This window comes from Odontesthes bonariensis, chromosome 24 (assembly GCF_027942865.1).
Source record: "Odontesthes bonariensis isolate fOdoBon6 chromosome 24, fOdoBon6.hap1, whole genome shotgun sequence".
Taxonomy (NCBI): domain Eukaryota; kingdom Metazoa; phylum Chordata; class Actinopteri; order Atheriniformes; family Atherinopsidae; genus Odontesthes; species Odontesthes bonariensis.
Window position 1 is genome coordinate 1,481,410 of NC_134529.1, and position 14,835 is coordinate 1,496,244.

At 45.9% G+C, this 14,835-nt stretch overlaps 1 protein-coding gene across 1 annotated transcript; it reads right to left on the minus strand.

The window, feature by feature from the left end:
- Positions 1 to 132: 132 nt before the first annotated feature.
- Positions 133 to 14,752, minus strand: LOC142374855 (palmitoyltransferase ZDHHC14-like). Its single transcript, XM_075458696.1, has 9 exons — positions 14,076 to 14,752; positions 9,883 to 10,043; positions 9,211 to 9,354; positions 9,005 to 9,142; positions 6,229 to 6,277; positions 4,944 to 5,046; positions 4,761 to 4,870; positions 1,422 to 1,521; positions 133 to 1,340 (listed from the first exon to the last, which is right to left on the minus strand). The coding sequence occupies exons 1-9, from the start codon at positions 14,336 to 14,338 to the stop codon at positions 906 to 908; spliced, it is 1,503 nt and encodes a 500-aa protein (XP_075314811.1). The 5' UTR covers positions 14,339 to 14,752; the 3' UTR covers positions 133 to 905.
- Positions 14,753 to 14,835: the final 83 nt, after the last annotated feature.

A 14,835-nucleotide genomic window follows, 5' to 3' on the forward strand; every position in this document is an offset into this window, starting at 1 on the left:
ATCATTTTTAAATAATCAGAAAGTAATCAAATTCAAACTGATATCCACATATGAAAAATGATTAAGTAGGATTTTCAAATAAGTTGAAGATAAATTTAATATAATAGTACAAATAAAAACAATCACTGACACAAAAATTATAGTCAAAATATGTAAAAAAGTTTTTTCTAAATACGAAGTAAAGCAATTTCATAGAAATAAACTTTCACATCTTGTTGATATCTTTTTGAGTTTTTTTACAGGAAAATATTTCCTCAGTTTTAAAAGCCTCTGACTCTTTTATACCCCCTTTTATAACCTCTAAAGCCTGAAAACAGATTCACATGGATGACTGTGCATGTTTTCACAGCTGAACTGTAAAAAAAAAAAGGTTTTAAATAGCTTAAATTAAAAAACTGTAATTCTTTGGGTGAACCCGTCCTCGTCTTTCTACTCTTTATGTATTTATATCACAGATTATAATGTAAACTTTAACTTTTCTGAAATGTTTCACTGACATCGTGTTTTTCAGAAAGCAAACTTTAACCCGTTCCTACGGGATCGTAAGGTTCGGTGGTTTCACGCAGCATCCCGACCTCTTTGGGTACACGGTTGTATTTCAGCTTTCTGGCAGTTTTGCACTCAGAACTCGACACGAAGCCGAGTTTGTGTTGAAATTTGTCACTGAGACAAACTTTTTACTTCAGACTTCCTGCTTTACCTCGTCCACAGAGGAGCGTTATTGTACTCTGACAGCACGAAATTTAATCGTTAAACTTATCAAAGACGTTGAAGTTCCATTTAGAATGAGCTCAAACTGAAATGGAAGAAAGCCTGGATGGTTTCCGTCTGCTCAGAAGCTCCAGAGGACGCGGAGCCGCTTAGTTCGGGGGGATAATAAACCCTAAAACAGACGGCGGGCAGCTTCAGACGGAGCTGAGCTTCACCAGCCCTCTGACCGAGTCCTCGTGCAGAGCGTCCTGACTCACGGCGGCGTACAGGACGGCGGCGGAGGGGATGGGCGGGTGGGACTGTGGGTGTGGGTGGGCGGGGCAGGGCAGGGCGCCCTGCGGCGTGCTGCACGGCGTCTCCTCCGGGCTGACAAAGTGGTGGTGCAGGTGGTGGTGCAGGTGCAGGTGGTGGTGACAGTGGGCGTTGACGGCGGCGGCGCCCAGGGTCCGGACGTCCCCGCCGCAGGATGGCAGGGACGGCTGGGGCGGGGCCAGGTAGGCGCAGGGGCCCCCCGGCGTGGTGGTCTTCCCCGGCGCGGGGGCCAGAACGACGGGGCCGCTGTGGAGTAGCGGCGTGGCTGCGGCCTGCAGCACGAACTTCGTGCTCTGGATGCACCGGTTCTGATCACACTGAGGAGGCAAAACTTTATTTACACATTTTAACGGTTAAACATCACAGGAAACATCAGGAAGAATCCCCCGCCCACCTACCACGTGCAGCTGAGTGGAGGCGTAGCTGCTGGTGGTCCCGTTGGACTGCGAGGCGGTCTGCGGCGTGTCGGCCTGGATCACACCCCTCCTGTCAATCAAACTTTAACACAGATGGAGTCGGGTCACTTCACAGCGAAACTTAGACTGTGATACAAAGGGAGAGAAAATAGGGCCAAGAGATTGTGAGCTCTGACTTTTTCCTGGAGAACCATTTTGTGATGCAAATGTATTACTCTTTTGAACGCATATTGTTTTGAGAAGCAAAACGCTTTATTTTTTAAACCCCAGCCAACTAGCCGGACTACCTTCATCAACACCAAAACGAGGCTGGAACTCTGCTCACAGGACGCAGCAGGGGGTAAGAAGATGTTCAGAAATGATGCTGCTGATATGGGATGTTACACAGCTTCATGTCAGAAGAGGCGAACTGTCCCTTTAAAGAGGAGAACTGTCCCTTTAAAGAGGCGAACTGTCCCTTTAAAGAGGAGAACTGTCCCTTTAAAGAGGCGAACTGTCCCTTTAAAGAGGAGAACTGTCCCTTTAAAGAGGCGAACTGTCCCTTTAAAGAGGAGAACTGTCCCTTTAAGAGGAGAACTGTCCCTTTAAAGAGGCGAACTGTCCCTTTAAGAGGAGAACTGTCCCTTTAAAGAGGCGAACTGTCCCTTTAAAGCAGCAGAAGCAAATGTCTGAGAAGGATAAACCCAACTCTGCTGCTTTAAAGGTGTCTGTAGATAAAGATGACATCATGACTCAGCAGAGGTTTGGCTGCTGGGTCCCTTAAACTATCCCTTTAAGTCCTGAGACAAAACTTTATTAACTTTTTTAAATCCTCAAATATCTTTTGTGGCGTTCCTCAAAGCTCAATCCTCGGACCATTGATGTTCACCTGTTTACTCACTTCTCCAGGCGAGCTGGAATCCCCTAAAGGGGACATTTTCTGCCCTTTTAGCAGCTTGACACAGTTTTCTGAGCTTCTATTGAGATGTTTGAGACAGGCTTTGGTGAAAAGCTGCTGGTTTAAGCTCAGCCCTGTTTAACACCGTCTGTTTTCAGGGTGGAGAAAACAAAAGTGTCTCAACAGCTTCGACTCAAAGCTCCTGCAGAGGGTCAGAGGAAACATTTCAGCCCAAGAAAATAAGCAGAATGAAGCATGAAGCAGCCTCAGAAGGACTCAAAGAGCTCTGCCTGATAACCAAACTGAACTCTGGGTGTGACGCTTTCTTCGTGCTTTGGGACTCCTCTTGCTGTTTGACCTACTAAGCCGGCTTGTGAGGACAGATGGACGACACCACCTGTCTGCCTCCAGGTGGAGTCGCCCCGTTAACGAGCTGCCAGCAGCAGACGGTGCAGCAGATCTCCATGTTTGCTGGAAAACAAACGTGGATCCGCCTCTTTACTCCCATCTCCCATCCGGTAATCATCGGAGGTTTTTCTCAGGGCTGAACGCGGCGGATTCAGAGCATTAAAACGGACTTTTACTGTTATTATCTTCTGCTGTACAGCCTACAGAAACAGTATTAATGGCTCAAACTGAAGATGACATCATTCAAACTGTTTAAAAAGGCATAAAACAGACATTTATTTGTTCCGCAGTGACCTGACTGAAGCTCAGCTTTCCTTTGGAGCTAAAAAAAACCTCCCGAGAGCCTCAAGAAATAACAGAAATGATCAGGCCGGCATTTCCTGTGACAGCATCTAAAGAATGAAATTTACTGCCATGTCACAGACATCAATATTTACTGATCTGCTTAAATCTGCTGCCTTCCTGGAGAGTTTCTTATTTTACAGATTTTACCCATTTAATTAAAGTTTTTCTGCCTTTCTGCTGGAGTTCATGAGAAAAGTTCTGACTTTAGTGCAGAATTTGATCCGAATTTTAGTCCTTTTCACTGTGAAATGAACGAATAAATGGATGAAACTCAGACTCTGACCACACACTATATGGGAGGCAGGTCCGATGGTGATTAATGACAGCGTGAGGGTGGAAGCTGCAGGGATCCATACGGTGACTCCATCACTTTCATGATGAATTCTGCAGCTTCTGTGGGAGAAACGGAGGAAATCTGCAGAGAGGCGAGGAGGAGGAGGAGGAGGAGGGCGAGGAGGAGGAGGAGGAGGAGGGTGAGGAGGAGGAGGGTGAGGAGGAGGAGGAGGAGGAGGAGGAGGAGGAGGAGGAGGAGGAGGAGGAGGAGGAGGAGGAGGAGGAGGAAGGTAATTACTTTAAGGCTGACAGCCGCCCTCCTTAAACACAGAAACAGCTCTGAGGACGGTGAGAGAGCAGAGCTGTGTTTTATAGATTTAATGCTCAATAAAGGCTCAATATTTAAAAGAGGAGCTCTGATGTAGCATGTTGCTTCTGAAGCAGAACTGTGGATATTTAAAAAGAAATGAGTTAAAGATGTTAAACACAGATCTGCTCAGGAACAGGCTTTTAAGGACAGTTACATCAGATGTAATGTCCTCTGACCTCTGACCTCTGACCTCTCACAGGAGTTCTGCTCTAAGCTTCCAGGCTGCGTGTTTCAGGCTGTGACAGATTCCTGCTGTGATGTAACGGAGAAGAGGTGAGAGGTTCACCACAAATAAAACCGGAACATCTGGATTTCAGAGACACGCTGTGAAGCAGAGAGTTGGAAAGTAGATTAAACACAGAAAAGGAGTTTGTTTGAGTTATTTTCAACAGAAGTTTAGATCAGCTGTTTCCTCACATGACTTCAGTCCCAACTGTAACCTCAGCTTTGGTGCAGAGCTTAGTTCAAACGTTCGTGTTGTTTACATCTGAGTTAACTGTAGTTCAGACTGAGTTTCAGTCCAGACTTTAGTCTGGGTTTGGCCTGGGTTAGTCTGGGTTTGGCCTGGGTTAGTCTGGGTTTAGCCTGGGTTTGGCCTGGGTTAGTCTGGGTTTGGCCTGGGTTAGTCTGGGTTTGGCCTGGGTTAGTCTGGGTTTCAGTCCTGACTTTAGTCTGACTTTAGTCTGGGTTTGGCCTGGGTTAGTCTGGGTTTGGCCTGGGTTTGGCCTGGGTTTGGCCTGGGTTTGGCCTGGGTTAGTCTGGGTTTGGCCTGGGTTTGGCCTGGGTTTGGCCTGGGTTTGGCCTGGGTTTGGCCTGGGTTAGTCTGGGTTTGGCCTGGGTTTGGCCTGGGTTTGGCCTGGGTTTGGCCTGGGTTTGGCCTGGGTTAGCCTGGGTTTGGCCTGGGTTAGTCTGGGTTTGGTACTGACTTTAGTCTGACTTTAGCCTGGGTTAGTCTGGGTTTGGTACTGACTTTAGTCTGACTTTAGCCTGGGTTTGGCCTGCCGTTTGGCCTGGGTTTGGCCTGGGTTAGTCTGGGTTTGGTACTGACCTGGGAGGCAGAGGTCCACACAGGGCAGAGCAGCAGTTGGTCAGGACGTTTCCGTAGCTGTAGGGGTTATAGTTCTCCTTCCCCCTCTTGGTGGACCAGGTTCCTTTAATCTGGACCAGGACACCAAACACAGGTTCAGAAAGAGCAGAGCTGACCCACTGGATCTCTTTTCGGCGTACTCACGTCCTCGTTGGTGGTCTGGTTGGAGCTGATCAGGTAGGTGTGGAAGCCCGAGAGGCCGACGATGGACCAGACGGAGAAGAAACACACCGCCACCTCCAGGATGGTGCCGAGCTGAGTCAAGGGCAAACTGGGCCTTTGATTCTGGGGTGGATGTGAACCGACAACTCTCAGATACACCACAGGCTTTCACAGAGTTAGCATAGCGTTAGCATAGAGCCGCAGCATGGAGATGAATGTAAACGTGTCTGTTAGAAACAGACCCTGGCAATGCATGATGGGACGTATGAACCTTTAGATGGTCAGAGTCATTGGCTGTGTTCGAAACCGCATACTGCATACTTCCTTTCTACATACTGATCGATCAGACAGTATGCAGAGCGTTTACCCACAATGCATTGCGCTCCTGCCCGAGCCGAAATCAGCCGGCCTGAAGCTGATTTCTCTTAAGCTCTAAACTCTGTAAACTTTAGCAACATTTGAAACATTTTCAGGTGAGAAAGTAGTCGTTTAGATCCCCAACGTGTTGAAAACCTGACAAAATACCGGCTGTTTACAATTTTGTTCCCACGAATTCGGCGCTACTAAAGCTAGCCGCAGTGAGCTAACGCACTTCCTGTTATTTTCACAAAATAAAATACCCGTTGCCTTTTATCATAGGGAAAGCCATTACCATACAATTGGTGCTTTTGTTTTGAAAACAGGAAGTGAACCTACCCTCGTTGTAGCTAGCTTGAAACTGCCGTTTTGACAGGAAATGACGATCGGCGACGTCACGTTACGTTGCATCTTGGGTAGTTTGAGTATGAGTAGTAACCTCATGATGCATACCCAACATTTAGGAGAATCTAGTATGCATCCGGGAACTTAGAAAAAGTTAAAGTTAGTATGAGTAGTAGGAGAAGTGGGCGGTTTCGAACACAGCCATTGATTTACATAAATACAGAATATTTAACAGGATATTTATTGATGAGGTCCAATAGAACTGGTTTACTGGCTGCTACGTATAAAGCAATGAATGAGTTTTATTGCAGCAGCATCTCTTTTCTCTCCGTCTAAAATGCTCCAGTTTAGCGCCTGTCTCTTTAAGACTAGCCCCTCCCACAAGGCCCAGTCTGCTCTGATTGGTCAGCTGATTGACATAAAATGACAGCGTAAAGTCGGCTGCTTGAGAGACTAACTCTGTGTGTTCTGGACTTTGTAACCGCAGAACTTTTTCATGCACAAAAAGCTGAAACACACTGAAATGAAAAAGCATAAAATGGCTTCTTCCCACAGCGAAGGGTATCTGGCTGGGCTGTCTTTGAGCGCGCTCAGAAAACTGGTCCGGTTGGATCCTGTAAAACAAAGAGGAAACAGTTTTAAAGACACAGAAGTTTACAACCGGACTCGGACCATCTGATCAATAAGACATTTACCACGAGTGGGATCAAAGTTCCTTTAAGTCAGTTCGCAGATTGCTGATATTTTACACAAACTTGCTCAAAAAACTCCCTCTCTCTTGATTGGTCGGCTCCTGTGGCCTGATCAGGCACCGCCTATCATTCTGTGCAGGATTTGTTTTCCAGGAAATTAAAAAATAAAATATGATTTAGACTATCTATTAATACACTTTTGTTATTTTAGGGTCAGAAACAGCTTCAGCTGAAGGTGACAGATCAAATACAATTAACGTTTAGAATGTAAAGCTAACGTTACTGTTATGCTAACATGATACGTCTCGTTAGCATCAGCATGCTAGCTCATCAGCGCCTCATTCTGCAACATATTATTGTCAATATGACTTTTGACAATGAGAAGATCGTAACTTAGCATCCGGATTTTGTGACCTCGATGACACACCTTTAACTCAGCATTTTGTTCATGCTAGAGTTCAGGATGTTAGCATAGTACTAGTTTCATCATAATTCATAATACTGTCTTTAAAGTGTGTTTTTGGGGAGTTTTACACCTGCTGGTGACATCAGACGCCCTGATATCTGCTCTCAGGAACAGGAAGAAGGAGTTTTATACAATATGTCACCTTTAAAATGAAGAAAACAGATAAAACTAAAACCTAAACACAGACGCACAACTCTGATATTTGTAAACTTGTCTTGGTGTTAAAATGGGTCAAACTTTATTCTGTGTGCACAAAAAGCCTTTGTGAGTTTGTGGTAAAAACATTTAACCGGCTCATGTTATCCTCTTTTTTTTAGAAAAGACACAAAGTCCCACGACAAACGTCACAAGCAGAGAGAAAACATCCATAAACGAGCTGAAAGCATCAGTACACACAGTCACTCTCTCTGAATTTTCCTCTTGTAGATCAAAGTCACAACACTGCTGCATCTTTTTATAGCTCTGCTGCTAAAAACAGACAACAAGCAGCGTAGTGTTCAGAGGAAACCGGCTTATCTGAGACAGTCTGCTGGTTGTTAGTGCCAGACCGAAGCAGCTCCAGGCTCCACGCTGAAGTTACAGGGCAGCAAATCATCAACGCTCTGAGCAGAGAAACAACACGTGTGACGGGGAAGGATCCAGAAACCTGAAATTCTTCCAGGCAGACGCTGGTTTACCCTAAATTTGATTTAAAATAGGCATCCAGAGTATAAATATCCCATTTATCTGAAATTAAGTTAGTCATAAGTGGCTGATACACGCAAGTCAGAGTCCAAACATCCACAAGATCGAGCTGCAAAGAGTCAAAACACCCACGTGTGAGACAAAGCTTCAGATCAGAGTGAAAACAGCAACAAACTGCAGGTTACAGACGAGTCAGAGTCAAAACACCCAGAATGAGCCGGTCTAAACTGAGACAGAACATCCACATAAAAACTTCCCTTTTTAATCTGGAGCAGAATAATATTTTGCATTACTTTCGATCTAAAAATGAAATAACTTTAGTTAAAGTTTCACATGACATGAAGCTTTATGGGACCGTTCCTCAGCTTTGATCACAGCCGACAAACACACGACCACAAACTAATCGTCAGTCTCAGGATCCATGTATAAGTCTTTACGTCAACTTTTATGGACAAAATCCTGATTTGTTAAAGCATTACAATGTAACTTCTCAAACAGCCCACTCTGGAGCGCCCCCTACAGGCTTGGAGGTAATGTACGGTTACACTGTCGTAAATACAACACCCTTTCACTTTCGCTTTCACGTTTGTTGACGAACCGGCGAGGAGTCAGAAGGTGCAAGCTATGTCGACCGAGAAGGTGAGAGTAATCAAATGTACCTGGGAGCGTGAGAGGGGTCTATTTGTTTTTGCGGTAGGTGTGCCAGAAAGCAAGTGGAAGTACTTCCGCTCAGCTCCCGGGCCGCTCCAGCAAAGTTACATAGCGCAGTTTTTCCAACTCAGACCCCCGAAGGGCATAGGAGACAGGCCCATCGTAATATTAAAACTCATTCTAGCTGCACAATTTTTTTCAAGCTGTTATTTTAAGGTAGAAATGTTACATAGTATTGCTTTAAAGAAGAAGATCTGTAATATTCTTCATTTTTAATGTTTAACATCTTATATTGTAAAGCAGCTACTATTTGATCTGAGAAAGGAGCTCAATGCTGCAGCATCTGAGCGGAACCAACACGAGGGAACGTTTCACGTTAGCATTTTCATGGAAATCAGTCGGCTTGTTAGCAAGCAAAAGTATTTCTTATCCAATTAATCGACAGAATACTCGATTACCAAAATAATTGTTTGCTGCAGCCTCAGCTCAGGTGTTTAAATACAGAATAAAAGTTTCTATCTGCGTGTTTCTGACTTTATCCAAGTTTCAGAGGGCAGAATAAGATGTTAACATGTGCAACACACGGCCGGGATCCTTTAAAACCGAACCAGAATGCAGACAAACACAGTGTGAGCCTTTAAATTGAGATTCAAACCTCTTCTGAACTGTCTGTCTCATCTTTTAAAACCAGTTTACACATTAAAGTTTACAGTTTGTGCAGCTACTCTGTAATTAAAACGTATTTTCTCTCTTCCAGAGATGGATCACCTTTAAAACTGGTGTGGCAGAACTGTTTCATACAGAGACGGAGAGGCGAGTCGGCGTGTGGAGGCGGCAGAGTTACTCACTGAGGATGACGTGTGTGATGACGAAGGCAAAGATGAAGATGGTGAGCAGGGAGAGGGAGAGGATGAAGAGGTAGAAGAAGCGATAGTTCCTCCGCCCGACGCAGTTCCCCACCCAGGGGCAGTGGTGATCGAAGCGCTCTGAGGGAAACACATCCTTTAATAATAAATAATAATAATAAAATAAAATAATTAAATAATAAACTGACCCACGCAGTTGTCACACAGGCTGCAGTGCGACGCCCGAGGAGGCCTGAAGATTTTGCAGGTGAAGCAGTATTTCAGTTTGACCGTCTGCCCGTTGATGACGACCTCTCTGGTGCGCGGCGGCGGGCGGGAGCAGCCGGCCGAGTCTGGAAACAACGGGCAGCAGAGCTGAACAACCATGTTAGAACCGCTCTGCTCAGCGGGACTTTTCCGTCTTTAATTTCTCTAAAACGTATTTGAAAGCAGCTCAGACGGCTTCAATCTTTGTTTTGTTTCTTCACCAGAAAACTGATAATAATCAGCAGTTAAGATTTCTTTTGCAGTTAAAGTAAAAAAACAGGAAGTGACGTTAACTCTCTGACAGGAAGTGAAGGAGCTGATTTCATCTTTAAAATAAGTTCCTGACAACCATCCACAGATGAAGCCTGAAGCTGTGACTCCATCATGTCTGTCCGGGAGATGAATGAAGAAGTCGGGAAGCAGAAAACATAATGAGAGGTTTCCAGAAATAGATGTGAGAGCTGCGGCGGCGGCGTTCGGTTTCTATGGAAACGACGAGGCGACATGTGACTGAGTGAGTGGACGAATCATTTCTACTTCTTCTTCTGTTCCTGAGTCGGTCTGTGAGTCAAAGCAGCCCACCGAACACGTCTGATCTGTGTTGCCATGGTTACCTATCTGCCTCTCCAGGTCGGCGGCCTCGTCCGTGGTGGCGCGGGGCAGAACGCCGGGGTCGCTGAAACTCGCCCGGAACAGCATCCCCATCACGAAGATGAAGAGGACGCCGCCCACCGCCGGGATGGCCGGGCTCAGGTGGGACGCCAGGAAGGGACAGCTGAGGACACAAAGAGTCAAAGAACCAAAGAGTCAGAGAACCAAAGAGTCAAAGAACCAAAGAGTCAGAGAACCAAAGAGTCAGAGAACCAAAGAGTCAGAGAACCAAAGAGTCAGAGAGCCAAAGAGTCAGTGAACCAAAGAGTCAGAGAACCAAAGAGTCAGAGAACCAAAGAGTCAGTGAACCAAAGAGTCAGAGAACCAAAGAGTCAGTGAACCAAAGAGTCAGTGAACCAAAGAGTCAGTGAACCAAAGAGTCAGAGAACCAAAGAATCAGTGAACCAAATAGACAGTGAACCAAAGAGTCAGTGAACCAGAGTCAGTGAACCAAAGAGTCAGAGAACCAAAGAGTCAGAGAACCAAAGAGTCAGTGAACCAAAGAGTCAGTGAACCAAAGAGTCAGTGAACCAAAGAGTCAGTGAACCAAAGAGTCAGAGAACCAAAGAGTCAGTGAACCAAAGAGTCAGTGAACCAAAGAGTCAGTGAACCAAAGAGTTAGAGAAACAAAGAGTCAGAGAAACAAAGAGTCAGAGAACCAAAGAGTCAGAAAACCAAAGAGTCAGTGAACCAAAGAGTCAGAGAACCAAAGAGTCAGAGAACCAAAGAGTCAGAGAACCAAAGAGTCAGTGAACCAAAGAGTCAGTGAACCAAAGAGTCAGAGACCCAAAGAGTCAGAGAACCAAAGAGTCAGTGAACCAAAGAGTCAGTGAACCAAAGAGTCAGTGAACCAAAGAGTCAGAGAACCAAAGAGTCAGTGAGCCAAAGAGTCAGAGAACCAAAGAGTCAGTGAACCAAAGAGTCAGTGAACCAAAGAGTCAGTGAACCAAAGAGTTAGAGAAACAAAGAGTCAGAGAACCAAAGAGTCAGTGAACCAAAGAGTCAGAGAACCAAAGAGTCAGTGAACCAAAGAGTCAGAGAACCAAAGAGTCAGAGAACCAAAGAGTCAGTGAACCAAAGAGTCAGAGAACCAAAGAGTCAGAAAACCAAAGAGTCAGTGAACCAAAGAGTCAGAGAACCAAAGAGTCAGAGAACCAAAGAGTCAGAGAACCAAAGAGTCAGTGAACCAAAGAGTCAGTGAACCAAAGAGTCAGAGACCCAAAGAGTCAGAGAACCAAAGAGTCAGTGAACCAAAGAGTCAGTGAACCAAAGAGTCAGTGAACCAAAGAGTCAGAGAACCAAAGAGTCAGTGAGCCAAAGAGTCAGAGAACCAAAGAGTCAGTGAACCAAAGAGTCAGTGAACCAAAGAGTCAGTGAACCAAAGAGTTAGAGAAACAAAGAGTCAGAGAACCAAAGAGTCAGTGAACCAAAGAGTCAGAGAACCAAAGAGTCAGTGAACCAAAGAGTCAGAGAACCAAAGAGTCAGAGAACCAAAGAGTCAGTGAACCAAAGAGTCAGAGAACCAAAGAGTCAGAGAACCAAAGAGTCAGTGAACCAACGACTCAGTGAACCAAAGAGTCAGTGAACCAAAGAGTCAGAGAACCAAAGAGTCAGTGAACCAACGACTCAGTGAACCAAAGAGTCAGAGAACCAAAGAGTCAGTGAACCAACGACTCAGTGAACCAAAGAGTCAGAGAACCAAAGAGTCAGTGAACCAAAGAGTCAGAGAACCAAAGAGTCAGAGAACCAAAGAGTCAGAGAACCAAAGAGTCAGTGAACCAAAGAGTCAGTGAACCAAAGAGTCAGAGAACCAAAGAGTCAGTGAACCAAAGAGTCAGTGAACCAAAGAGTCAGAGAACCAAAGAGTCAGAGAACCAAAGAGTCAGAGAACCAAAGAGTCAGTGAACCAAAGAGTCAGTGAACCAAAGAGTCAGAGAACCAAAGAGTCAGTGAACCAAAGAGTCAGTGAGCCAAAGAGTCAGAGAACCAAAGAGTCAGAGAACCAAAGAGTCAGAGAACCAAAGAGTCAGTGAACCAAAGAGTCAGAGAACCAAAGAGTCAGTGAGCCAAAGAGTCAGAGAACCAAAGAGTCAGTGAGCCAAAGAGTCAGAGAACCAAAGAGTCAGAGACCCAAAGAGTCAGAGAACCAAAGAGTCAGTGAACCAAAGAGTCAGTGAACCAAAGAGTCAGAGAACCAAAGAGTCAGTGAGCCAAAGAGTCAGAGAACCAAAGAGTCAGTGAACCAAAGAGTCAGAGAACCAAAGAGTCAGTGAGCCAAAGAGTCAGAGAACCAAAGAGTCAGTGAACCAAAGGGTCAGTGAACCAAAGAGTCAGAGAACCAAAGAGTCAGTGAACCAAAGAGTCAGAGAACCAAAGAGTCAGAGAACCAAAGAGTCAGTGAACCAAAGAGTCAGTGAACCAAAGAGTCAGAGAACCAAAGAGTCAGTGAACCAAAGAGTCAGAGAACCAAAGAGTCAGAGAACCAAAGAGTCAGTGAACCAAAGAGTCAGTGAACCAAAGAGTCAGTGAACCAAAGAGTCAGAGAACCAAAGAGTCAGAGACCCAAAGAGTCAGAGAACCAAAGAGTCAGTGAACCAAAGAGTCAGTGAACCAAAGAGTCAGAGAACCAAAGAGTCAGTGAGCCAAAGAGTCAGAGAACCAAAGAGTCAGTGAACCAAAGAGTCAGAGAACCAAAGAGTCAGTGAGCCAAAGAGTCAGTGAACCAAAGAGTCAGTGAACCAAAGGGTCAGTGAACCAAAGAGTCGGAGAACCAAAGAGTCAGTGAACCAAAGAGTCAGAGAACCAAAGAGTCAGAGAACCAAAGAGTCAGTGAACCAAAGAGTCAGTGAACCAAAGAGTCAGTGAACCAAAGAGTCAGAGAACCAAAGAGTCAGAGAACCAAAGAGTCAGAGAACCAAAGAGTCAGAGAACCAAAGAGTCAGTGAACCAAAGAGTCAGTGAGCCAAAGAGTCAGTGAACCAAAGAGTCAGTGAACCAAAGAGTCAGTGAACCAAAGAGTCAGAGAACCAAAGAGTCAGTGAACCAAAGAGTCAGTGAACCAAAGAGTCAGAGAACCAAAGAGTCAGAGAACCAAAGAGTCAGTGAACCAAAGAGTCAGAGAACCAAAGAGTCAGAGAACCAAAGAGTCAGTGAACCAAAGAGTCAGTGAACCAAAGAGTCAGTGAACCAAAGAGTCAGAGAACCAAAGAGTCAGTGAACCAAAGAGTCAGTGAACCAAAGAGTCAGTGAACCAAAGAGTCAGAGAACCAAAGAGTCAGTGAACCAAAGAGTCAGTGAACCAAAGAGTCAGAGAACCAAAGAGTCAGTGAACCAAAGAGTCAGTGAGCCAAAGAGTCAGAGAACCAAAGAGTCAGTGAACCAAAGAGTCAGTGAGCCAAAGAGTCAGAGAACCAAAGAGTTAGTGAACCAAAGAGTCAGTGAACCAAAGAGTCAGTGAACCAAAGAGTCAGAGAACCAAAGAGTCAGAGAACCAAAGAGTCAGTGAACCAAAGAGTCAGTGAACCAAAGAGTCAGTGAACCAAAGAGTTAGAGAAACAAAGAGTCAGTGAACCAAAGAGTCAGAGAACCAAAGAGTCAGTGAACCAAAGAGTCAGTGAACCAAAGAGTCAGTGAACCAAAGAGTCAGAGAACCAAAGAGTCAGTGAACCAAAGAGTCAGAGAACCAAAGAGTCAGTGAACCAAAGAGTCAGAGAACCAAAGAGTCAGAGAACCAAAGAGTCAGTGAACCAAAGAGTCAGAGAACCAAAGAGTCAGAGAACCAAAGAGTCAGAGAACCAAAGAGTCAGAGAACCAAAGAGTCAGAGAAACAAAGAGTCAGAGAACCAAAGAGTCAGTGAACCAAAGAGTCAGAGAACCAAAGAGTCAGAGAACCAAAGAGTCAGAGAACCAAAGAGTCAGTGAACCAAAGAGTCAGAGAACCAAAGAGTCAGAGAACCAAAGAGTCAGAGAACCAAAGAGTCAGAGAAACAAAGAGTCAGAGAACCAAAGAGTCAGTGAACCAAAGAGTCAGTGAACCAAACTAAAACTAAAATAATCATATTTTTTGTCCTTTAATCGCAGGTTTGACTGAGTTTCTCAGAGTTTGAAGTAAATATTTGCACATCTGATATTTGGTGGCAGCTCGTGCCTCACTCACTCAAAGGTGAAGAAGAGTCCGCAGGTGAGGAGGATGAGGACCAGGGTCAGGTAGAACACGCCGCTCTGCCGCGCCATCATGATCCTCCCGTCGCAGTAGAACCGGTTCCGCCCCGGGAACACCTGCCACCTCCTGCGGGGGGTCCGGCTCCGGTGGCCCGGGTGAGAGGCCGGCGCGGTGCCGGCGGCCGGGAGGGAGCAGCTGCTGCTGCGGGTGCACATCTGGCTGTACTGGTCCAGAGCCGCGTGCTGCACCTGAGACATGCGTCCTCACAGGTGAGCGCGCGCGTGCGTGGGTGCACGGGGAAAATAAATGTTTAGAAATAAAATGATGCTGGTGCCGTGCGCGCGCGCCGCAGGTTCGGTGCTGTTAAAGCAGTCCACATCCAGCTGGGATTTGGAAACGAGCCCGAAGAAAAACAAAACCCGTCATTTAAAAAAAAACATATTTTATTCTGTGATGTTCCGTAAACAAACGCGAACTCGTGGTCGGACGCACGCGCGCTGGAAAAACCCTCCACAACACCCCTGCTGTCAGCCCAGAGAACCATTAGTCCTGATCAGGTTTTTATATCCCGGGTTAGCGGTCCCGGTTCCGGACAGGCGCGGGTGTGATCCGGGTCGGGGGACGGCAGCGGGTTCTGGGGGCTGAGATGGACTGAGGGGGTGAGGAGGAGGAGGAGGTGAGGAAGATGCTGATCCTCCGCAGCGCTGGAGCCCCGAAACCGCACAGATGCTCTATTAAGAGGACCAGCCACTCT